Here is a 24,964-nt window from a genome sequence, read left to right on the forward strand (position 1 = left end):
CCAGGGGTTGTTTTGGTTTTCTTGTAAGGAAGAAAGAGGTGTTTCCTCGCTGTGCTCCCCGACCTTTCTGGGCCCAGTTGAGCACGGCTCCTTTCATAAGCCCCTACTGACTCTTTTCTTTTTTTCACCAGGCCCTCAGGTGCACTAGATTGATTTTTGCTTTTCTGAAATGGGGCTTGGGAGGGAGGAGGGTATTAATGAAGTGTGGATTTAAACAATACCGGAGCTTTCACTGAAGCCATCTGTTTCCTTTCTTGGATCTTTTTTTTTTTGCTGGTAGATCCAGCAATTCTGTTTACTTCTTCAGAATTTCAGATACATGTACATAAAGATGCTCTCTAATAAATAAGGGAGGAAGAGAGAAGTAGGTAAATGAGCAAACAGAAAATGTAACAGTGACTTGTTATTTTAAAAAGAAAATTCTTGCCTTATTTTAAAGCTGATAATGTTTAGATTAATTTTCCCCAACTTGAAATAGCTTTTTTAATAGTCTAATTCCATGTTCAGTTTTTTAAAAATAGTGTTTTAATTCTTGAGTTTATCATTTGACAAGCTATTTAATTAGCAATGTAATCTTCCCAATAGTTATAATTCCTTTATTGGACTTGTTAACAAAATAAAATTTAGAAAAACACAACACACAACTTTTGTCAAGTAAGAGTTTAAATTGAGAGATGTTGATTTTAGCTCTATTGGAAGCACTGTGGGGAAAACTTGTACAGTATGAGATCAGGAAGTGAAATTTTCAACATTTAAGAATAGTATTGCAGCTAGAGAAGATAGGATAGATTTTAAAACTCAACTATAGTGTACATTTATTAGTTTTCTTTGTCCACCTCACTTAGGTTGTTAATTAGTATCATCCTTAATGTTATATTCCAAAGATAATTAAAATTCCTTCCATTTAGAATAGCATGGATTTTTAAAAATATATTTTCATTTATTATAGTAAATTATTCTAGGTCATTGCAAATAAAAGATCTGTCATTGTTTCAGATCATTCATCATTTAAGGATTATATATATATATAAATACATATGTAAATATAAATACATATATATATATAGCAGTTGCCTTTGAAAAGATCAGAAGAGAACCTTTCTTCCCTCTTTTCCCAATAAAATTTGAGGCTATTCTAAGGCCCAGGTTTTCTGCTTTTATTTATCTTAACTTTTGTAATAACAAGTGTTGTTAGCATCCAAAGACTATCTCTATGATGTTGAATTCTTTGGTTTCCTTCTAGTTGTTGACGGAAATCAACAATCCTTTTTTCCTGTAATCTTAGGAAGTAAGGTGGCCCTATGAATTTAAACATTTTGTAGAACTTTTAGTTTAGTGTTAATGTTTTAAGCCAGTGTTGTCTCCTCTGTTTACTCTCCTGTGTTGCTTGATTTTATTAGAATTTGCTTCTTTGTAGTCTGAACAACTTTGCACTTTTAAAATTTTATCCTATTATCAGATACGGAATAGGAACTGGAAATGTGATTTCAGTGATATAGGGAATTCCCAGTGGGGAAACTCTCTACTACTGTATTTCAGCATCTTCTCTGCTACTCATAGTCTTGAGAGTTCTCTAGAGCCTTCCAAAAGTAAAGTGACTTGCCCAGGGTCACACAGCCAGCCAGTATGTGTCAGAAGACAGATTCAAATCAGGTCTTCCTGGCTTTGAGCTCAGTTCTTTTTCTGCCCAGCTTCTCATTAAATATTGTATTAAATCTTAAAATTTGAGTATTCTGTTGTCTCCACTATTTTGGCATGTCTTCTCTTTCAGTATTCAAAGAACTTTATTCCATAGTCATATTTTTAATCCCAACTGTATTAATTTAACTCTTAGAATATTTTTCCCTCATACAAGTCTTTATTCTTAGCTCATTCTGTTGATTTTCTATGGTTTCCCTCTGATCCGTGATTTAGTCAGAATGCAGCTTTCCAAGTGTATAATTATAGGGGTTTCATGGAGAATACTGGAAAGTGGTATTGTTTTTCTTCCAGTGCCTGTGCTGAATAATTTTTAAATCATTTTTAGCCCTCTTGATATTAATTGCTTTCCAGGCTTCTTCAGTCTATGCCATATCTTGCAACTTATTTTTCTTCTGTTTGCTGAATCATTAGAGTTGTCAAGCAGTTTGTGAACATGCATTAAAACAGTTTACAAGTGAAAATTTTGCTAAATAAAGGTTTCTTATTTAATTTTATCTTAGTTGCAACTAAACTATTTGCAAGGATATTTGCATTATTTTAAAATTTTAATAAGGTAGCCTATTTTGTATTTATGTGGGAAATTCACATCTTGAAAAAAAAATCTATTGATCAAGAAAAATTCTTTTAGCAAAATTCCAGCTAGCCCACTTCAGCTTTGACTAGCTCCTGTGTGCTCTTAAAAACCATCCATTATACAACTGTAATCCTCTGTTTATTGCCAGTAAACAGATCAGTGTTACATGCCACACATCTGAGATGTATTTTTAGATGATTTGGGAACTGTATCATGTGAAGCACCTAAAGGGGAAATAAATTGCCTTTCTTTGCTTTAAATTCTTTGCTTGTCTAATTCTAGTATTAAGGAGCATGTTTCGCCATAGATAGGGTAATATCCCCAAGACATTGCGAAGGGGGATAATCATGTTTACTTTCAGTTTTTGTGTAAAATCTTATTTCCCTCCAACTAGGTAAGAAGGGATTTTTGAGATGAATAATCTCCAAAATTATTGTTTAGGTTTTAAAGGGGCAGGTAGGTGGTACAGTAGATGGAGCATGGGTCCTGGGGTCCAAAGTCTGGAAGACCTGAATTCAAATCCAGCTTCAGACACTTATAAGCTGTGCAACTCTGAGCATGTCACTTAATCTTGTTTGCTTCAGTTTCCTCATCCATAAAATGAGTTGAAGAAGGAAATGGCAAGCCACTGCAGCATCTCTTCCAAGAAAATCCTAAATGAGATCATGAAAAGTTGATTACAACTAAAATGACTGAACATCAGCAAGAATTTAAAAAGTCAAATTCATAATGCAATATTTTGTTCTGTCTTACATATGTCTATAATTCCATTCCAGAACCACATAACATGTGCATATAACATTGTGCTATGCAGGTTAAACAGCATAATCCATGGCCCTTACCTTTATGATTTTTATTATCTTATTGGGGAGATGACATATATAAATACAATTTAGTTAAAAGGAAGCATATGATTAAGTGTCATATGATTGCTACAGACAACATATATTAGAGCAGGAGAGAAATCATTGACTGGAGTAGTTAGTGAGGACCTTTAAATAGACAGTAGACTTGACCTAGGCCTTAGAGGAATGACAGTATTTTAAAGAGAGGGGGAACATTAAGGGGATAGGGAGAAAAGAGATAGCACTAAGGAAAAGAAAGGTAGGACTGATTTCGTTTTTTAAGAACTGTTTGATCAGGATAGGTCCTCTAATTTCTTTCAATAATAGAAAATATGCCACCATTGTTTATATTAGTGAAGGAGGGAGAAATAATATATAGAAAACTTTGGTATTAAATATGTGTACTTGTTATCAAAGCCAAGAATGTGTTTATTACCCTGAGGGAAACTCACTTTTTTTTTTTTGAAAGAAAGGTTATATAAAAGATACCTCACCATTAGCCCCCATGTTTGGCAGTTGATCTGTATAGCATAAAGCAAAGCTCTAAAATAAGAAATCTTCTTAATTACAATTCATTATTTTTAGTGGAAGAATTAAAGTTTCCATGCAGTGATTGATTCCACATTTCTAATTTACTACCCTTGCATTTAAACAAACTGTTCAAAGAAGGAGGAGATCACGTTAGGCACCTCACAGATAACTATGATATATGATCAGTCTAGTTGAGTTGCAAAACAAAATGTACTATGCTTAGTCCAAAGGGGATTAGTAATGGAATAGGTAGATTTACTAGGGAGTTGTCTTACTACCCCTTATTTGAAATATCGAAAACTTAAACTATTACTTGAACCTATTTAACTTTCTGTGTAAAATAAGTATCTTATTTCAAATCTCATTCTGAGGAGAGGTATATACAAAGCAAACACATGGTCCACATTGATTAGACTTATAGCAGAAGCCCAGTCTTGAACTCTTTATTTCTCAGTGACCCTTCCTGTAAAAAGATTGAGAGTTGCATTGGCAAAATTATCTGGGGCAACTGCTACCTCTTTTGATTCATCTGTCATTCTTTCTAAATCTCTGAAGATTTAAAAATGAAACAAAACCACTAAATTTTTAAGAATAATTTCCATAATAGCTACTTAATTTTGAAATGTCATACAACTGATATTTCTGATAAAATTGAAATTATTTAAGAAAATATGGGTATTTTGAAGAAAAAAAAATTTTAAGTAGGTATCAGGCTAAAACAAGATTTTAGAAGGGCCTCTCTCATTATTAATTTTTCCCATTAACTGCTCTTTTCTCTTACTGTCTCTCTTATTTATCTCACACTTAGTGTTCCTAATTATTTTCAATTTTCCTTAAAATTTATTTTTTGTACCATTACCAATTGCATGTTTTTATTTTTTCTTTAAGAAAAACTTTTAATGACTTAAAGATTTTGTAGAAATCAACATCTTCCTATTGAAGAGATTTATTTTCTTTTAGATCATTAATGTTAGGAGAGGAAGTAGGAAGAAAAGGCATACCTAGAGAAGTTGTGGATTGTGGGTAAATATTTTTAAGACCTGCTTTTTGTTGTGGTTGGTCTTTTGGTTCTCAAAGAGGACCATGATACCAGGAAGATAATGATGTGACTTGCAAATGAATTGGATTTGAGTGAGGGAGGGCTCTGCAAACTCATCAACCTCACTTTCTCCTCTAGAGTCGTCTGGGGCCCATGGCCAGATATAGTTCAGGGTGACTGGAGATGGCCCATGATTCAAACACTTTGGACCTTTTAAGCTACAATATTTCCAAGGTCTCAATTTGACTGAGGCAAGGCCCATTCAGTGAATAGGCCTTTTTAAGAAGTGAGCTGGGGAGTCAGGAGTACCTGAATTCAAATCTGGCCTCAGACACTTAACACTTACTAGCCATGTGACCTTGGGGCAAGTTACTTAACCCTGCTTGCCCTTCCTTCCCCCCTCCAAAAAGCAAAAGAAGAAGAAGAAGGGAGGAAGGAGGAAGAAATAATAGTAGGAGGAGGAGGAGGACAAGGGATGATACCTTTAATGGGAAAAAAAAATCAAACTGGGAAGGGAAGACCATCAGGTTGCTGGCAAAAAGAGAAACAATTACTATTTACATTCACTTTGAGCTGGGGGGAGGGGGGACCTCCCAAAATAACCATTAAGTGGTGCTTGCCAGGAACCTTTTGTCTGGTCGGTGAGAGCCCAAGTGAATTGGGTTTAAGGCACCATCTGTTTTTCTTTTTCTTTTTGTCTTAAAGCATGATCTTTAAGAAAGAAATCTAACCAGTAATACCCTAAGACCTGGGTGGGGAACCTGGGGCCTTAAACAAAACAAAATCTGAATCCAAACTTCACAGAACAAATCCCCTTAATACATGGATTTTATTCTATAAAACTTGTACTCAGTCAAAAGGTTGTACCCAAGGACCTAGAAGGCCACAAGTAGCCTCCAGGCTGCTGGTTCCCCACCCCTGCCCAAGATAATAACTAGGTAGGTTTCAGCTATCAAAATGTGGACCCAGATAACAGGAGGAGAAAGTGAGGCTGGTGACTTTGCACAGCCCTCCCTTCTTCAAATCCATTTCATTTGCAAGTCCTGCTTTTTGTTAGAATTATCTGTAAGGCTTATTTGAAGGGTTTCCTTGGATGATCCTGTGTTCAAATCCTTCTTCAGAAATTTACTAGCTGTAGGATGCTGGGCAAGTCATTTAACTCTTTTGAGCTTTAGTTCCCAGTTATTAAGGATAATAGCATGTTTTTTTCTTTTACTTGGAAACGTGGGAAATAGTTGGATATTTATATCCTTATAAGTAGTCTAGCATTTGTTTAGGCATTAGTATTTCCAATTTCAATTCCCATCTGGCAATTCTTATACTTATTAGCTTCCTTAAAAATAAGAACAGAAATAGTATGAAATTTCGGGTCCTATGTTCAGGATGACATAGCATAATCAGTCTTAAATTTCTAGCTATCAATTCTATTTGTTCTAAGTCCAGCCTGACAGGCTCTCTGCCTTTCTGCCTTTAATAAAGTAATAAAATTTTTATAAAAATGATTATTTCCCAGCATCACAAAATATCTCATGTTATAATTATGTAATACAAAGTATATTGCTAAAATACTTGGATCAGTTCTTGATTTCAAACTGTTATTTCTTTTTCTCTTTGTTAGTAGAAATCTAACATTCTGTAGCTGCCATGTATGAAGCTTGAAAATATGCAATATTGATCCTTAAAATGCCCTGAAATGAATTTCACAGTAGAAATAGAAACTATCCTTTTGAAATATAAAATTGTGATATAAATAACAGCTATATTTCTAAAGTGACAATTTGCTAAAATAAGTGATATTTAATATCTAGTACAGCATAAAATAGGAAAGACTTAGTTTTAAATGTTTCTGAAAATGTTACCTTTAGCCTGATTACTTAGTTGGCTTTATACATTCTTTTATGATGAGGTGGAAATAGTACTGTTTTATATTTTAAAGTCCAAAGTAGAAAGTTCCCTTGATACAGTTCAATCAGCTGATACTAGATATTGATATGAGTTTTGGTTTAAAAATAAATATTGGCAGAATGAGGATGGGTTAACAATTTTCTTTGATAAAAACATGGCACATCCTTAGCAGTGGATTAATTAATAAAAACATTTTTTTAAACCATACCAAGAAAAGATAATAGTCTAACAGTAAATTATGGTCCTCATGTTGATAATGTATATTTTCCGTCTTCTGTATAAATTCTGTTTCTACTTTCTTGGCTTTGAGTTTTTTATGGTTCACCTTAATACCTAATCTGGAGCAAAGGGCATTTGAAAGTAGGTATTTTATGTGATGTTATATATAAATAGACTAGAATTCGTTTTCATTCTATGGAAAATAAAATAATGCTATTTTCTAAATTATGAGTTTTTTTTCTTTCTTTGTAGCTTGCACCTTCTCTTCCTTTACAAGAAGATTTTGTTTATCACTGGAAGGCAATTACCCATTACTACATAGAGACTTCAGGTAATTTTTGAATTAGGTACAGAAATTGTATAAGAAGAAAAGCTAGAATTATGGAATGCTGGGATCTCTTTTCATTATGTGAGTTCCCCCCAAGCATGTTTTTTAAAAACAACTTATTCTGCTGTGATTCACATTTTAGAAAGTGTCCTAAGATAGCAAAGGCAAGTAGTAGTCAAAGTCATCATTCATTTTTATTCTCTATGATTGGAAATGCTTCTTTTAGTGTCAAACCTAATTTTTTACTTCCTTCTTTTCTGTTCAATCTGAACAGTAGAAATTTGCAGAAATGTTTATTGAAAGGTGCTACCTTTCCTGATGACTGTTCTCAGCTCTTGAATCCCCACCTCTAAGTACCGCTGAGGAAAACACATTTACCTTGACACACTTTAAGTTAATTTCTTTTCATTCATTTTTCAACATTAAGGAATCTTTCCAGTAGTAATTTTTTTCTTAATGATAAACAACAAATAGTCCATTTTGAATAGTCATTACAATCTGATTATTTTGTGGAAAATTCATTAACAATTTTCAAATCAAGAGTAAAAAAATATTCTATCAGTCAGTTGATCAATAAGTATTTATTTAGTACCAAGAACTATGCTAGGCACTGGATACACAAAGAGAAAAATGAAACAGCCTTTGCCTCCAGGGAGCTTATATTCTATTGGAAGAAAATGAAATGTACACATATAAGCAAATACAAAGTATTTATGTAGGGAGAGGAATGTTATGACAGTAGTAACTGAGTTGATTAGTGTGTTTAGGAGGGGTCACTTAAACTGAGTTTTGAAGGGAGTTAAACATTCTAAGAGATGGACATGAGGAAGAAGGAGTGCATTTCAGGCATTAGTGAGGCAACCAGTGCAAAGACAAATAAGCAGTAGCCATCTTTTTAGTACCTGTTATCAAGGAATAAAAAAGAAATGGTATCTCTAATCTCAAGAAATTTCCAGTATCTTTTGGTAGATGATACATTCACACATGAAAATTACTCATAAGCTGAACAAGGACTGGGACCAGCCTTCTATTTCCTTTCAAATTTCCATAAATTCTCTAGTTCTAGGTAAGGAACAAATAGGAACTTAAGAAATGCTGTTAAATACATGTATCATACACACAATATACATACAAATTTGTGTTCAACTCCACCTGTCAACAAATATTCATTAAGCACCTACACTTTGCATAAGACATCGTGCCAAATAACTGACAATAAGAATGAAACAATAAGCTCATACTTTATACAAATCAGTACATCAAGCATATACCTACTAGAATGTAAGTTTCTTAAGGTAAGGGAGTGTTGTTTTTTAAGTTTATATCCTTTGTATCCTAGCACTGTACCTTATGCATAGGAAATGCTTAATGATTACTTGTCAAATTGAATTATAACAATGTAGTACAGTACATATTAAATTTAGAACTTCAGAGAAGACCCAAGTAGAGAAGTTAACCAAGAATTTGGTTTCTTGTTATCTTTTATATTCAGACATGCTTTAAAAGCTGTACAAATAAAATGTGTTGTGATAGTAACGTGGGCTTTTGAAAAATTCTTTAAAACTTTAATGATTTGGGGTAGCTAGGTGATGTAGTGATTAGAGCACTGGCCCTGGAGTCAAGAGGACCTGAGTTCAAATTCAGCCTCAGACACTTAACACTTAACAGCCGTGTGACCTTGGGCAAGTCACTTAACCCCAATTGGCCTGCCTTCCCCCCTCCAAAAAAGCAAAATAAAAATACATCTTTTTAAAAAAATTTTTTTTGCTTTTTGGAAGGCAGTTGGAGTTAAGTGACTTGCCTAAGGTCACATGGCTAGTGTTCTTTGTGTGTGTGTGTGTGTGTGTGTTAAGTGTCTGAGGCCAAATTTGAACTCAGGACCTCCTGAGTCCAGGGCCAGTGCTCTATTCACTGTGCCACCTAGCCGCCCCAATAAAAAATATGTCTTAAAAAAAAAACTTTCCTGAATCCATTATTTCATCTCTACTGGCATTCCTTCTTTTAACAGTGTAAATTGAAACTTATCCATGACTTTTTATTCTATGAGGTTCTTATCCATGTCCTCCCATCAGTCTTTCACATGAGAGATACCCAGTGTGTCCCGGAGGCTTTCCTCTGTGTCTTCTAACATTTTATTGGTAGCAGTACAACTCTCTTTGCTATCCTCTATTCTAACTGCATGTTTTGTCATTCTTCTTTTGTGTTCAGATATCTCCTGAGTAACATATTTTTCATCTTTTTGGGTTCAAGTTAATGTTGGTAATATGTTTTATGCAGCCTGCTTATACCTATTGTGAGTCTCTTCCATAGCTCTTTGAATCATCCACAATTTTGAGGATCACAGAATCATAGGTTTAGAACTAGAAAGAATATCAAATACCAAAAAGTTCTTCTATTTACTAATTGTAAATGGTTTATTTAATATTTCTGGGCCTATTTCTTTATATGGATGAGCATTAGACTTAATGACTTCTGAGTTTTCTTCCAGTTCTATATTAGAAGCTGTATAGTGTATTGAAAAGAGTAGTGGTTTGTAGTCACAGAACCTGGGTTCATATTTCTATTCTGTGATATCTGCGTGACCATGGACAAATGACTTAACTTCTCTGGGCCTTAGTTTCCTCATTTTTAAAGTGAGGATGACCTGTTAAGGTCAGGTCTCTTCCAGCTCTTAATTCTATGATCCTATGAACTTCTTCCATTTTAAACCTCAAGAGGAGAAACAACTTACCTACTGTCATATCAATAGTATGTGTTTTTTTAATATAATTTTTCCAAAAAAAATTTATTTCCTCTTCTCCAAATGGAATAAGAAAAACAAGAACCTTATAGTAAATAGCCAAGCAAAAAAAATTCTTATTTCAGCCATGGCCAAAAATATATGTCTCATTTTTCATGATTGGTCATTATGTTGGTCATAGTTCTTGTCTCTTTCAAAGTTGTTTGGTTTTGCAAAATTGTTATTGTATAAATTGTTCTACTTATTCTATTTATTTTGCATCTATTCATTACAAGCTTTGCAGGCTTCTCTGAAGCCATCTCTTATAATTTTTTAAGGAATAGTAACATTTTATTACATTCATACATCATAATTTGTTTAAATATTCCCCAATTAATGGACACCCCCTTATGTTCTGTTTTGTTGCTTTTCAAAAAGAGCTGCCATATTTTTGATCATGCATCTACAGGGAATAAGTAAAAGATCCCTATTTTGAAACCAGGCCCTTTATAAATCTAGCATTTATGCCACTGCACTTGCAGTCTCTATACCATAATGGAGATGTTTGGCATGTTGTAATTTTCAGCCCTGTAATATTACTACTGCAAGAGTATTGGTGTTAAAAGTTTTAAGATCATTGAAATTGTTGCAAAATTTCCCAGATGTCATCTAGGTCAGTTTCTTCCTCTTACTAAATTCTGGGCTTAGCTCATTTTTTTAATCCATTGTTATAATATAAAAATAGGTTGGATCAAAAAGGGGAAAATACTTTTTCCTGACCAAATTCAATGATATGACTATAAAAGTGCATGTGTGTGTGTGCACGCCTGTGTGTGTGTGAATGTTTGGATAAAATCTATGCCTTACTTACTTAGTATGCCTTAACTGCAAATTTGAAAAGTCTAATCAAAAGATTTTCATAATTTAAAAGGGTTTTTTTATTTTATCCTTTATTAAAAAAACAAAAAACCCACACATAAAGAGATGACCAGGTAGGATAAATTGACTTTCCCAATATTACAAGATAACCAATCACAGAATCAGGAAAAAAAACCCAATGGTACTCACTTTCTTCTCTGTGCCTTCCTTTCCTCTCCAACTTTCCTCTCCCAACACTCACCCCAAGGGTACTCTCAGACAGCCAATTTTCTTCATAATTCATTTTAAAAGTAAGGTTTTCCAAATTATGGTTAAATTAAACATTATTTGTTATTTTTTGGAAGTGTTGAGTTGATGTTGCCATTTCCTTTTATAATCATGTTCTCTTATGGAAAATATACTGCAATTTTACTTAATTGAAGAACAATTTATTAAGTACCTGCTATGGTACATTGTCCTAGTGGAGATACAGACATAAAAAAGATATGCTTGGCCTTGTTGGTCTTATAATTTGGGGGAGATAAAGCAGACATGGAGAAATATCATACAAATTAGAATATGATATGTTCAAAAAAAGTTCCTTATTGGTTATTTTGTATGAACAAGATTTAATCCAGAATATTGAATAAATTCTTTGATCAGGACTATGGCAAAAAGTATTATTTTTAATGAGAAAACAAGTTATGTAGATTGACCTACATTTTATAGTCTGAATAGTGGTAAGAAAATAAGGTATAATCTACGTGATTAAAAATAAACATTTTAACGTATATGTTTGGTGGATGCTGTTTTTACTCTTTAGATGATAAAGCTCCAGTGACAGATACAAACATTCCATCTCATCTGGAGCAGATGTTAGATATCTTGATACAAGAAGAAAATGAACTAGATTTTGGAGAGACTGGGCCTTGTATGGAATATTTACTTCATCACAAGATCTTGGAAACATTGTACACATTAGGGAAAGCTGATGTAAGTTCTTAACTCATTCTGTTCAGATGCATTTAATGAAACTTTATGAATACTTTGAAATCAGAATATGGAGTGACTAGGGATCAAGCTTGCTAAAATTGTTATTTATTTGTGTGTTCCTTAGTGAGCAGAGATCATTTAATTTCAAAACTGAGTAACAAATAATACACTAAATATATCTAAGATTCTAAGATAAACAGTCAAGTAGATTGAAAGGCAGGACAGATAGACAGTAGAATGGGAAACATGATTTAGGACTAGGTAATTATAGTGGATCATGAGATTCACTGGTCAGGATAAATTGAGCCACGGGGTGGAACTTCTAGAACCAAGAGGGTTAAATCTCTCACTTCATGATTTTAGGAAGTCCCATGGCCTAGAGGGGATGATAAGCAAACAAAGGAGATATCCAGGATAGATAGTGTGAAGGTATGGGAAACATTGTCTGGGGTCTGGCTGTATGTATTGATTTGTGTGCTTTTGCACTGGCACTTACACTAATTAGGATAATCTAGCTTTTAGTTTCCTCCCCTTTCAAATAATGGCTTCAGTGCTAGATGGTATCTCTGTTCTCTTCCAGCATTATAAAAATTTGTAATCTGCTCCTATCTATGAATGATGTTCAGATAAGCAGCATTTTCTTTAAATATGTCTTGCTAAGCATTATGAATTTAGATTGGCTAAAATTATTATTGATTTTTGTGTGTATATGTATACATATATAAATATATGTGTGAGAGATAGATGTATGTATATGTGTGTGTATTACATATATGAATAGAAATTACTGAGTATCTTAGATTGTCTTATTCAGTTCTCAGTTCATTCAATTTTTATTTCTTCCTAGTACACCAGATGCCCTGAAATTCACTTTTAACTTTTTCTTTTTTTTTAAAAGTACTAGGTAAAGATAATGAAGGGGTGCTTGGGATCTATGTTTGTAATATTAGTTTGTAACATCAATCTGTAAAACCAGTTTGTAAAATCACACTACCCCCCCACTCCACCCCCCAGTTTCAGAGCATTAACTCTGCCCAGCAACAACTCATGGACTGTTTATCTCAGCTTGGAACAATAACAAGCTATGAATCCTTCACAAAAGTATCTATAAACATTCTAGCTTAGGCAACTATTATCTCCCCCTTGTATAGTGTCCTGCTGCCCCCATGAATCCTTCAATACCCTATCTCTAGGTTAACTCCTTAGCAGTTATCCACATACTGAGTCTCCATTATCCTTGGTTCCCAGACGTCAGTCTTGTTAAACATGACACTGATAGGTGGCAGACTGGGCCCTTCTCCAGACCACTAGCTGATTTAGTGAAGTTTCAAGCCTAAAACCACACTTCCAGGTAGCCCCCCCTTGGGCTATTTCCCAGTGAATAATGGGCAATATTCCTGTGCAGTTGACATTAAAAGTACATGTGCCTTTAAACACTGGCCCCACCTTAACTCCTCCCTAATCCCAATCTCTTCTCACCTGTTCAGCATAATTGACATCCAATGAATAGCCTTAACTCATTAAAAGCTATGCCTGTGTCTTCTTTAAGCTTACAGGTCCCCTAAGGAGCCTTACAATAAACTTTTACAACTCTGACTTCAAGTTGGCTTGGGTTGAATTCTTCCCAGACGGAATTGCAGGCTTTCTGATCTTAGATAAAGATCAGAGTTCCTGCTGAACCTATTGTCATCCCTCATCAATGATTCTTGAGCAAAATAATAAGGGCTGCACCAGTATATTTATTGCTAGTGATCACACATATATAGTACCGTGAAATGAGAGCATCATGTGAATTACTAAACAAACGTTTTTATAACTAAAGTTATGGTTCGTTTTCTCTTCTGATGCATATTTTTTTAATGCTTAGGAAATAAAAGGTAGTATAATTAGTATTGATTATAGGAGATGTGACTAATGTAACTTCATTGTTAATTCCTTACCCATTTAAACTCACGGTGTCAGTGCTCAGTTTCTTTTAAGTTTTAGCCACTATTTCATGTTTAATACAGAATATTTAGATTTTTTATTTCAAAAACTTTATTAAAACTTTCATTAGCTATAAAATGCAGTGCATATTATTTTACAAATAACTACAGTTGTCAGTTCATTAATATATAATTTGTGCCATAGAATAACCATCTGTTTATATCTGTTTGCACATTAGGAAGTTTCCAGCCATTATTAAATAGTAACCTCTTTAGTTGTGAAATGTAAGACCAACACTTAGAATATACATCATCTGACTTTGCTAATACTAAACTTAGATTTCAACATTATCTTGTTAACAAAGTTTCAGTAATTGCAAGTCTTTTACTTAACAAACTATATAGTCTGATACAGAATTTTATTTCCAGAATATAAATTATGATGCTTGATATTTTCATTCTTATATTTTAATTATCTAATTACATATTGTGATTTTTGAGAAGGCAATAAATTAATGAAAATTCTTTTCCCCATCTCTTCACTTTGAGGTTAAATATATTTTTATCGTCTGTTTCTCTTTTTCTTGTGTCTGTAGTGTCCTCCCGGAATGAAGCAGCAAGTACTGGCTTTCTATACCAAACTTTTAGGAAGAATTCGACAGCCACTACTTCCACACATTAATGTACACAGACCAGTGCAGGTATTCCCCACCCCCTCCCTTAACATAAAAATATTTCTTTTTTTTCGTTTGATATAGAAGTTATTTTAAATCTTTTCCTAAAGGTTCTAATAATACAAAAACTTGTCTTTAAAAGGGAATGGTTAGATCTAATCAAATATTTGAGTGCTGGCTATTTACAAGATACTATGTAAAGGTTCATTGATATAACTATCATTTTTTAATTTGAAATAGTAAAGATACTAAGAAATATATTAGAAAATGAGAATATTTTTCCTATCTACATAACATGTATTATATACATCTTCTGTAGATTTGAAAGATGAAAAATCCTTACCTTAATTTACTTAGTATTTATATGAATTATAAAAACATATTCCTTTTTTTGTTGTTGAAACAGAAATTAATCAGACTTTGTGGTGAAGTTCTTGCAACTCCAACTGAAAATGAAGAAATTCAGTTTCTCTGTATAGTGTGTGCAAAACTGAAACAAGATCCCTACTTGGTCAATTTTTTTCTTGAGGTATGTAGAAGCATGCTTTATAGCTAACGATACTCAATACTGGTTTTTCTTTATAATTTTATAAGAACTTTGCTTTTGGAAATATTAAAGACTTAAACTACTTATATTTTTTCAATTGCTAAGATTTAACTTTTTATTTAGCATATGCTATTTTTTTCCAACTTAATGATGCTAAAAAGAATGCACTTGAATCACATTGATGGAATTTTCATTGTGAAATACAGTTTCAGAATTAAGGTGTAGCAGACCAGCCCTAAGGCTCAACTGGAAAGGAGGATGCAAGGAGTGGTGGAGTAGACTAAAAAGCCCCTATAGATAAAATCTCCAGCCAGGTTTCCTGTAACTATTGTCTGATAAATCTGATATGGGATAGAGATGAGTGTAGATTTCTAATTTTATGCCAGGTATAAAGAATGGGTGGGGTTTTTCTTAGATTCAGTATGTTAGGTAATATGGCCAATTTTGCATTATTTTACCAGTTATTTTGCATTTCCTTTTTGTAAAAAATATATTTTATTAAAGCTAACATTTAAAAATTTTACTTTTATATTGTGTGGGAAAAGCACATTTACTGATTAGCTTCATAATGAGCAGTGTTAGCTTCAAGTATAAGCATATATTTCCTAGCACTGAATTCACTGAGGATGGAAAATTTAAATTATTATTGAATTCATTGTTTATTTAATTTTATCTCTTAGTTCAGGTAGGCTTCCAAATTGGATGAATTTGATGAAAGAAATACATTAATATATTCTGAAAAAAATTTTTATTAGTTAGTATATTACCTGTTTCCTATTTATCAATAATAGGAAAATGTATAGTATAATTTCATTTAAAAGAAAATTTCTGAAATTAGACATATCTTCTCTTATAGTGGAAAGAATGGTGGACTGGGAATTAGGAGACCTGTATTGAAATCCTGACCCTAGAACAGAGGAAATTTTTTTAATATAATGGTTAGTAATATTAGCTATGTTTTATATTTCTTTTTTTGTGTGTCATGGACACCTTTGACAGTCTAATGAGACCTATAAACCTTTCTCAGAATAGTTTTTGTTGCCTACATTTCTAATAGAAGGAAACAATAAATTAGAAATTAGTGAAAATAAAGATGTAATTTTTTTCCCATCTGAGTTAATGGACCACCTGAAATCTATCCATAGACTCCTGTCCATGGACTCCAATTTAAAAACCTTTCACGTAGCACTTACTAGTTTTGTGACTTGGAGCAAATCATTTTCTCAATCTCAATGGGAATGATAATATTGGTACTAGCTACCTCACAGTGTGACTGTTAAATATGGTAAATGTGTGTGTGATTATAATCTCTCAGATATCTACTGAAGTTTTCCAACTATCGCATGAATTTTTCAAACTTAAAATTACTTATAATCAAAACTAACCATGCTGTCTACTAGAGTTCTTTATTTAATTTGCTATAATGAAAGAGAATAATGATTGTTAATTAGCATATTAGTTGTAAATGGTGCTTCTAAGGTGCTTGAAAATAGTTTTGCCCTTGACATTCTAAATATTTTACCTGAAATATCTCTCTTTTAGTTTAGCAAACCTTATCTCATATATAGTTAAAAGGCAAATTTCAGCTCATCATGCCTGAATTGTTACAAATTTTAATTAATTGAATCTGAATTAATGAGATTTTATTGTATTTCATTCTTTTTACTAGTAAATTTTTATTACCAGGGCTAGCTAAAGTTTAGGTAATATGATTTTGTGATGCAAGTGGAAAATGAAAAGAATTTCATAACATGAAGTAAATTCTAAATACTCTTAAGACCCCCTTTAAAAATTATATTTTGTTTCAATGAAAAAACTTGCCTTCTCCCTTTTCCATTCTAATCCTCTCCTCCATCCCAATTGAGAACAGAATAATATATGGGAAACATGCAAATTTATATAGTCATCCAAAACAAATTTCCGTATTGGCCATGTCAAAAAATTTTTGTCTCATTCTGTATTGTGAGTCTTTCATCTATGTATCAGGAGGTACCATGTTTTGTCATTAGTCTTCTGGAATTGTGGTTGGTCATATGCTGATAAGAGTTCCTAATTCTTTAAGAGTTGTTTGCTTTTACTGTGTTGTTGTCCTTGTATAAATTGTTCTAATTTTATTCACTTCACTTTGCATCAATTCATACAAGTTTTCCCAGGTTTCTTAGAAACTCCATTTCTTTTTTTTTTTTTTTAAGTAATCGGGGTTAAGTAACTTGCTCAAGGTTACACGACCAGTTATTTCTGGGTGTGGTACTAAGTATCTGAGCCCAGATTTGATCTCCAGGTCATCCCAACACTGGAGCCAGTGCTCTTACTTGCTGTGCTTCCTGGCCGCCCCCATTGCTTTTTTTTTTTTAAAGCTTTTATTTAGTATTTTTTTCCCCAGTTACAAGTAAAAACAATTTTTAACTTTGAGTTCCAAGTTCTCTCCATTCCTCCTTCCCCATCCCCCCTCATTGAGAAAACAAGCAATTTGATATAGATTGTACATGTGTAGTCCTGCAAGACATATCCACAATAGTTCTGTTGTGAAAGAAAACATAGACAAGAAAAAAAAAACTCAAGAAAGTAAAGTAAAAATATATGCTTCAGTCTGTATTCTGACACCATCAGTTCTTTCTCTGAGGATGGATAGCATTTTTCATCATAAGTCCTTCAAAGTTGTCTCAGATCATTGTATTGCTGAGAATAGCTAAGTCATTCACTACTGATCATTTTACAATATTGATGTTACTTTGTACATGGTACATTTCTCTTTTCATTAGTGCATGCACATCTTTGCAGGTTTTTCTGAAAGGATTTGGCTCATCATTTCTTATATTATTTTAATAATATTTCATCATAATCACATACCACAAGTTATTTAGTCATTCCCTAATTGATGGGAATCCTCTCAACTTCTAATTCTTTACACCCAGAAAAGAGCTGCTATAAATATTTTTGTACATATAGGTCCTTTTCCTTTTTGTTTTTTTTTCTCTTTTGGGGTACAGACCTAATAGTGGTATTGCTAGGTCAAAGGTTATACATAGTTTTATAGCCCTTTGGGCATAGTTCCAAATTGCTGTACAGATGGTTGAATTAGTTTACAACTCCACTAACAGTGCATTAAAGTCTCATTTTTCCCTGCATTCCATCCAACATTTGTCATTTACCTTTTCTATACTATTAACCAATTTAATAGGTGTGAAGTAATACCTCAGAATTGTTTCAATTTGCATTTCCCAATCGGTAGTGAATCAGAGCATTTTTTAATATGGCTATAGCTAGCTCATCTGAAAAATGATTATATCTTTTTTATCATTTATCAATTGGGGAATGGCTTTTATTTTATTTTTTTGCTTTTTGGAGGGCAGTTGGGGTTAAGTGAGTTGCCCAAGGTCACACGGCTAGTAAGTGTGTCAAATGTCTGAGGCCACATTTGAACTCAGGTCCTCCTGACTCCAGGGGCCGGTGCTCTATTATTCACTGTGCCACCTAGCTGCCCCCAGAATGGCTTTTATTTTCATAAATTTAACTTAGTTCTCTATATGTTTGAGAAATGAGGCATTTATTAGAGAAACTTGCTTCAAATTTTTTTTCACAGTTACTGTTGCTAGCTATATTTCCCTTCATTCTATTCCCTCCTCCCATGTATTCTGTTCTCTCTCTCATCCCGCCCCTCCTTAAAAATGTTTTGCTTGTGATTACCCCCTCCTCTAATCTGCCCTCCCCTTCTCTTTATCCCTTTCCCCTCCTATTTTCCTGTAGGGTAAGTAAGGTAGATTTCTGTACCCAATTGATTGTATATATTATTCCATCTTTGAGCCAATTCTAATGAGAGTAAGGTTCACTCACTCTTCCTTATCTACCCCCCTCTTCCACTGCACTGAAAAAGCTTTTTCTTGCCTCTTTTATGTGAGATAATTTGCTACATTTTACCTCTCCCTTTCCCTTTCTCCCAGTACATTCCTTTCTCTCCCCTTAATTTTATTTTTTAGTTATCATCCCTTTATATTCAACTCATATCTGTGTCTTCTGTCTATATATACTCCTTCTAATTGTCTTAATGAGAAAGGTCTTATGACCTTTATCATCTTCCCATGTAAGAATGTAAACAGTTAATACTTATTAAAGTCCCTTTTGATTTCCCTTTCCTGTTTACCTTTTTATGCTTCTCTTGAGTCTTGTATTTGAAAGTCAAATTTTCTATTCATTTCTGGTCTTTTTATCAACATTGCTTAAAGAGTCCTCTATCTCATTGAATATCATTTTTTCACCCGAAGGATTATACTCAGTTTTGCTGGATAAGTGATTCTTGGTTGTAATTTTAGCTCCTTTGCCCTCTGGAATCATATTCCAAACCCTTCAGTGCTTTAATGTTGAAACTGCAAAATCTTGTGTTTTTCTGACTGGCTCCATGATGTTTGAATTGTTTCCTTCTGGCTGTTTGTAGTGTTTTCTCTTTGACCTGGGAACTCTGGAATTTGACTGTAATATTCCTGGGAGTTTTCATTTTGGGATCTCTTTCAGGAGGTGATCAGTGGATTCTTTCAATTTCTATTTTACTCTCTGGTTTTAGAATATCTGGGCAGTTTTCCTTGATAATTCTTTTTGTTTGTTTGTTTGTTTGTTTTTGGACAGGAGGAGGGGGAGAAGGCAGGGCAATTGGGGTTAAGTGACTTGCCCAAACTCACACAGCTAAGCAAGTATTGTGTCTGAGGCCGGATTTGAAGTCAGGTCCTTCTGACTCCAGGGCCAGTGATCTATTCACTGCGTCCCCTCTCCATTATTTCTTAAAATACAATAGTATTCCTTGACATTTATATACCACATATTATCCATCCCCCAATTTATAGGTACCCCCTCAGAGTCCAATTCTTTATTGCCTCAAAAAGAACTATATTTTGACACATCCTTAGAGTTTGTTTCGGTTAGGACTATCTCTCCCAATTCTCTCTCACCCTTCTCTTCTTTCCCTCCTATTTCCTGGTTGAGTGAAATATATTTCTGTGTCCAACTGTGTGTGTGTGTGTGTGCGCGCACGCGCGTGTATTCTTCCTTCCTTTCTTTGACCAGTTCAGTTGAGAAAGAGGTTGAAGTGTCAGCTGTTCTCTCTACACATACCTCCTCTTTGTATAGACTCCTACTTATGTACCCTGAATATGTAAGATATTTTCTTTCCTTTCCCTTCATCTCACCCATGCCCAGTGAATTCTGCTTTCTCTCTTACTTCTTCCTTCAGAGCATCAGGACATAAGAGAACCACTCTCTATCTCTGTCCACTCAGACTCCCTTTATGATCCCTGATAATGCTAAGGATCAGCAGGAATATATGTATCATTCCCCCATTTTAGTATATAAACAGTCTTTTATTCATTGTTCATTCATGTTTGCCTTTTAAGTTTCTCTTTACTTTTTTGTTTGAACTTCAAAGTTTTTCCACAACTCTGATATTTTCATCAGGATTCCATAGAAGTTTTCTATTTCATTAAAGATCCTTTTTTATTTTTATTTTATTTTTTTCCCTATAGGATTATACTCAGTTTTGCTGAGTAAGTTATTCTTGGTTGTAAGTCTGTATCTTTTGCCCTCTGGAATACTGTATTCCAGATTCTCAATGCATTTATAGTGGTAGCTACTAAATCGTGTAATCCTAACTGTGGCTTTTTGTTATTTGAATTACTTCTTTCTGGCTGCTCACAGTATTTTTTCTTGGACTTCAAAACTCTGAATTTTGGCTGATGTTCCTGGGAGTTTTCATTTTAGGGGATAGGGGGAATTCTTTTATAATCTGGACAGTGAATTCTTTTTATTTATACGTTGCTCTCTGGTACTAAGAAATGTAAGCAATTTTCTTTTAAGATTTCTTAAAATATAAAGTCTAGCCCCCCCCTTTTTTTGGTCATAATATTCATATAGTTCAGTGATTCTTTTTCTATTAAAAAATGTTCTTATTTGTTTCGTTAAATATTGACCAAATACATGTTAAAAAGTTTAACAGCCATTTAAAAAATTTTTGAGTTCCAAATTCTCTCCTTCCTTTTCTCTTCTCTCTGGCCTTGAGAAGGCAAGCATTTTTTTTTTAATCAATGATACATGTGCAAGGCTAGGTGGCGCAGTGAATAGAGCACCAGCCCTGGAGTCAGGAGGACCTGGGTCCAGATCCGGCCTCAGACACTTGACACATACACAAAAAATAGCCGTGTGGCCTTGGATAAGTCACTTAACCCCAGTTGCCCTCCAAAAAAGCAAAAAAAAAATGATACATGTGCAGTCATGCAAAATACGTTTCCATATTAGTCTCGTTCCCAAAGAAAATACAGACGAAAAATAAAAGTTTGAAAAGTATGCTTCAATCTGCATTCAGTTTATCAATTCTCTCCCTGGAGGTGGATGGCATTTTTCATCATGGGTCCTTATGGAATTGTCCTTTTTTTTTTTTTTCTTTTTGGAGGGGGAAGGCAAAGCAGTTGGGGTTAAGTGACTTGTCCAAGGCCACACAGCTAGTAAGTGTTCAGTGTCTGAGGCTGGATTTGAACTCAGGTCCTCCTGACTGCAGGGCCGGTGCTCTATTCACTGTGCCACCTTCCTGCCCCTAGAATTGTCTTGATCAGAGTAGCTAAGTCTTTCACAGTTGAGCATCCTTAACAATATTGCTATTGCTGTGTACAATGTTCTCCTGGTTCTACTCACTTAGCATTGCATGAGTTTTCTTGTAAGTCTTCCCAAGTTTTTCTGAAAGCATCCTACTCATCATGTCTTATAGCACAGTAGTATTCTATCTCAAACATATACCACAACTATTCCCCATTTTATGAGTATCCCCTCAGTATCCAATTCTTTACCATCACATAAAGAACTGCTGTAAATATTTTTGTACAGGTAGGTCATTTCTCCTTTTCTTTGATCATTGCAAATGGTTACTATTTCAGACTTTGTGCTTACAGCTGAATTACTTGACACATCTAGATGTCTAATAAATGACTTGTTTATTGATTGCTGTGTAGTAACTATTTATAGTCTCTTGTTTTCCTCGAAGTTGTTCCCCTCTACTTCATATATTTTCAGCTTGATTTTTCAAGATAATTAATGATAAACCCTATTTCTAACAGTAATATTATTTGTACTGTGATTTTAGTTTGGTGAAAGGAAAATCTTGAATTCACTTTTGATCGTTTAAGATAGGTTATGATGGATTGTAATTTGTGTCTGTGATAGTTTTTGCTCATCTGTTTATGTGCCCCAGCTGAAAAATTTTGCTTTAAAATTGATCTTTTCCTTTACTTTAAGATTGTTTTTTGTGTTTCAGGAAAACAAATTATTGTACCAGAAAATTTGGAATCTTATCTTTGAAGATAGTAATTAAAATGCCTTCAAAATATTTTTTATTCTTGTTAAGGAGTACAAATGCCAAGAATATATGTTGAGATGTTTATACTTATAGGAACCTAGAATTATGAAAAAAATCTTTTTTTTTAATGAAAAAATCTTGAGTGTGATATTAAGCTATTCAAAATTTTACATTTAACATCTTTATTTGGAAGCATGTTATTCTCATGGTCTTACTGGAATCATATTGATATTCATATCATGATGACATGACTATATGAATTTTAGATCTAGTCTCCAAATTTTTTTTTCTGTTCTGTTAGTTATACCTAACATACAGTATCAGTAAAAAGAGTTAAAGCAAATCATATCCAAACTAGTGGTCACTTGTCTCTGCTGAGATTTTCCAGCTAGTATTAAGACTATTGCAAAACATTTAAGGGATATATTAATTCTATTTGATACATAGTATTATGTTAAGCTGCAGTATTTTTTTCTGTAGATAATTAATAACTATTGATTGCTGTAATACCATTCTTATAAAATACTGGTTGTAGAAAAATCCACTTTTTTTTCCTAGGCATTATAGTTTTAAGGACTATTGGTTTAACTTTGAAAATGTTATTCTTTTCAGAACAAGTTAAAATCATTGGCTTCTAAAGGAGAATCAGATGTAGTTACAGAGGATACACTAAAAGGACAGGATTCCTTCACAACAGATACAAGGCAGGCCTGTCTGCCTGAGGACCTCTCTGGTAGTATTGGAATGGAGCCAACGGAGATAGAAGATGATCTTCCTCATCAGCCAGATGATCTTTCCACAAGATTGGATCAGCTAAATGTTGCTTCACTGCCTGAGGCTTCTGTTGCTCGTCCACATCAGGATTACAATTTAGTAAATTCTTTGCTAAATCTTACTAGAAGCCCTGTAAGTTCCTTTGTTATTTACGAGTCTTATCATTTTTCTCTTGCGTGGTTGTGGTAACAAAAATTTGGAATAAAACTTTTAGGATCCTAAAAATCTGTTCTTAATTTTGAGGAAAATGTATTAATATGTTTTAAAAGTCCCCCCCCCCAAACTATTTATTGGAAGTCAGGATTGTGATTTGAAGAGCTACTGTTTTCTTTCTTATAGGATGGTCGAATAGCTGTGAAGGCATGTGAGGGTCTGATGTTGTTAGTAAGTTTGCCAGAACCTGCAGCTGCCAAATGCCTTACCCAGAGCACTTGTTTATGTGAACTACTGACGGACAGACTTGCTTCCCTCTATAAGGCCTTACCTCAGTCAGTGGATCCCTTAGATATTGAAACGGTGGAAGCAATTAACTGGGGGTAAGAAACTTCATTTGTACAAAAAAAAATTGTAAATTCTTCAGTAATTTCTGTTTTATAGTAACCTATACTTTTGAAAAATTGTATGTCATTTCTCCTCTAAAGATGTTTACATTTCACTGCTCTGTTTCAGATTTGTAGAAGTACCTAATTTTGAATGAATTATTATAATAGAATGGGTATTTGAGAATATAAGCAGTTATATATTTAAACCACTTTTCTTTTGTCTTTGTTTAAGAAGGTAATCTTTATAAATAGATAGTTCTAGTTCCCTTACTCAGGAGTCAAGTTCCCTAGCTCTGGAGATAAACCTTTCATATATTTGGTTGCCTATATGCTTGGGATATCTGCCTTTAAATTCTGCCCTTCCCTCACATTTTTAGAACCAGAATTGTATTGTTTTTAGTCTCTTTCTTGGAAAAAAGTTTATTTATTTATTAAGAATATTTATTTAGCTGTACAACAACTGACAATCCAGTTAGCACTCTGCACAGCAGAAAAGAGAAAGAAGACTTACCTATCTATTTATCATTTATTTGAAGATTTTCTTATCTTCCTTAACTTCTCTTTCATGCCAACAACTAGGCAACCTAGCTTTCTATTGTTAGTTTCCAGAGATTATGGGGAAGATCGGAAGAGGTAATCAGTCATATTTTCTTTCCTCCTTAAACTCCATTTTTTTGTTTAGTGTTTACATTTCTGTGCATTAAAAAAGACAACTGAAATGATTTGTTTTTCTAATCATTCTTTGTTCCTATTTTACAACTTTGTGTAAATGCTCTCTATTTTTGGAAATTGTTCTTAACTTCCTCATTGTCATATGAACTAGAAATGAACCCAGGTGACTGAATGAAATGTGTGCATCTTGAAAGCTATAATTAAACTTTTTTTTGTTATCTTGTACTAAGTACTTTTCTGTATATTACAGCTTGGACTCATATAGTCACAAAGAAGATGCATCAGCTTTTCCAGGAAAACGAGCCTTAATTTCCTTTCTCTCATGGTTTGATTACTGTGATCAGCTAATTAAAGAAGCACAAAAGGTTTGAAATATCTTTGACTCACAGATGATTAAAAAAATACATATTTGTATCTGCTATGTTAAAGTTGAACTTCTTGCATGAAACCCAAGATAGATTTTAACAATGTTGATAAGGTTTGCATAGTCTAGTTTAAAAAACAAATAATTTTTCCTAGGAAGATGTAAACAGACTAAGGTTCAAGTTTTGGATTTTTTTTTATTACCTTGAATAAGTACTGTTACCTCATTTTCTAGTGTGTAGAATGGGCATAACATTTGCTTTTATAATTTTCAGAAATATTCAAAGTATAATGAAAATAATGTATTTCTTTGAGAAACTTAGAAAACTTGCTATAAGAAGGAGCTTCTGTAGTGATCAGTAAATTATTCCATGAGCTCCTTCCACCCCTGAAAAGGAAACTCAGTTTCACTTCTTAGCAGATTG

General features: G+C 33.6%; 1 protein-coding gene across 1 annotated transcript in view; it reads left to right on the plus strand.

The window, feature by feature from the left end:
- FHIP2A (FHF complex subunit HOOK interacting protein 2A) overlaps nt 1-24,964 on the plus strand; it is a 52,074-nt gene that overhangs the window by 842 nt on the left and 26,268 nt on the right. The window contains exons 2-8 of the mRNA XM_069099029.1: nt 7,067-7,145; nt 11,543-11,712; nt 14,234-14,338; nt 14,718-14,840; nt 22,801-23,094; nt 23,302-23,498; nt 24,427-24,541. Coding sequence (XP_068955130.1) covers nt 7,067-7,145; nt 11,543-11,712; nt 14,234-14,338; nt 14,718-14,840; nt 22,801-23,094; nt 23,302-23,498; nt 24,427-24,541 — 1,083 coding nt within the window. The remainder of the gene's footprint in view (nt 1-7,066; nt 7,146-11,542; nt 11,713-14,233; nt 14,339-14,717; nt 14,841-22,800; nt 23,095-23,301; nt 23,499-24,426; nt 24,542-24,964) is intronic.

The sequence above is a fragment of the Petaurus breviceps genome, unplaced genomic scaffold (genome assembly GCF_028583685.1).
Source record: "Petaurus breviceps papuanus isolate PSGF00001 unplaced genomic scaffold, PetGlider_PUasm1.0 37, whole genome shotgun sequence".
Taxonomy (NCBI): Eukaryota; Metazoa; Chordata; class Mammalia; order Diprotodontia; family Petauridae; genus Petaurus; species Petaurus breviceps.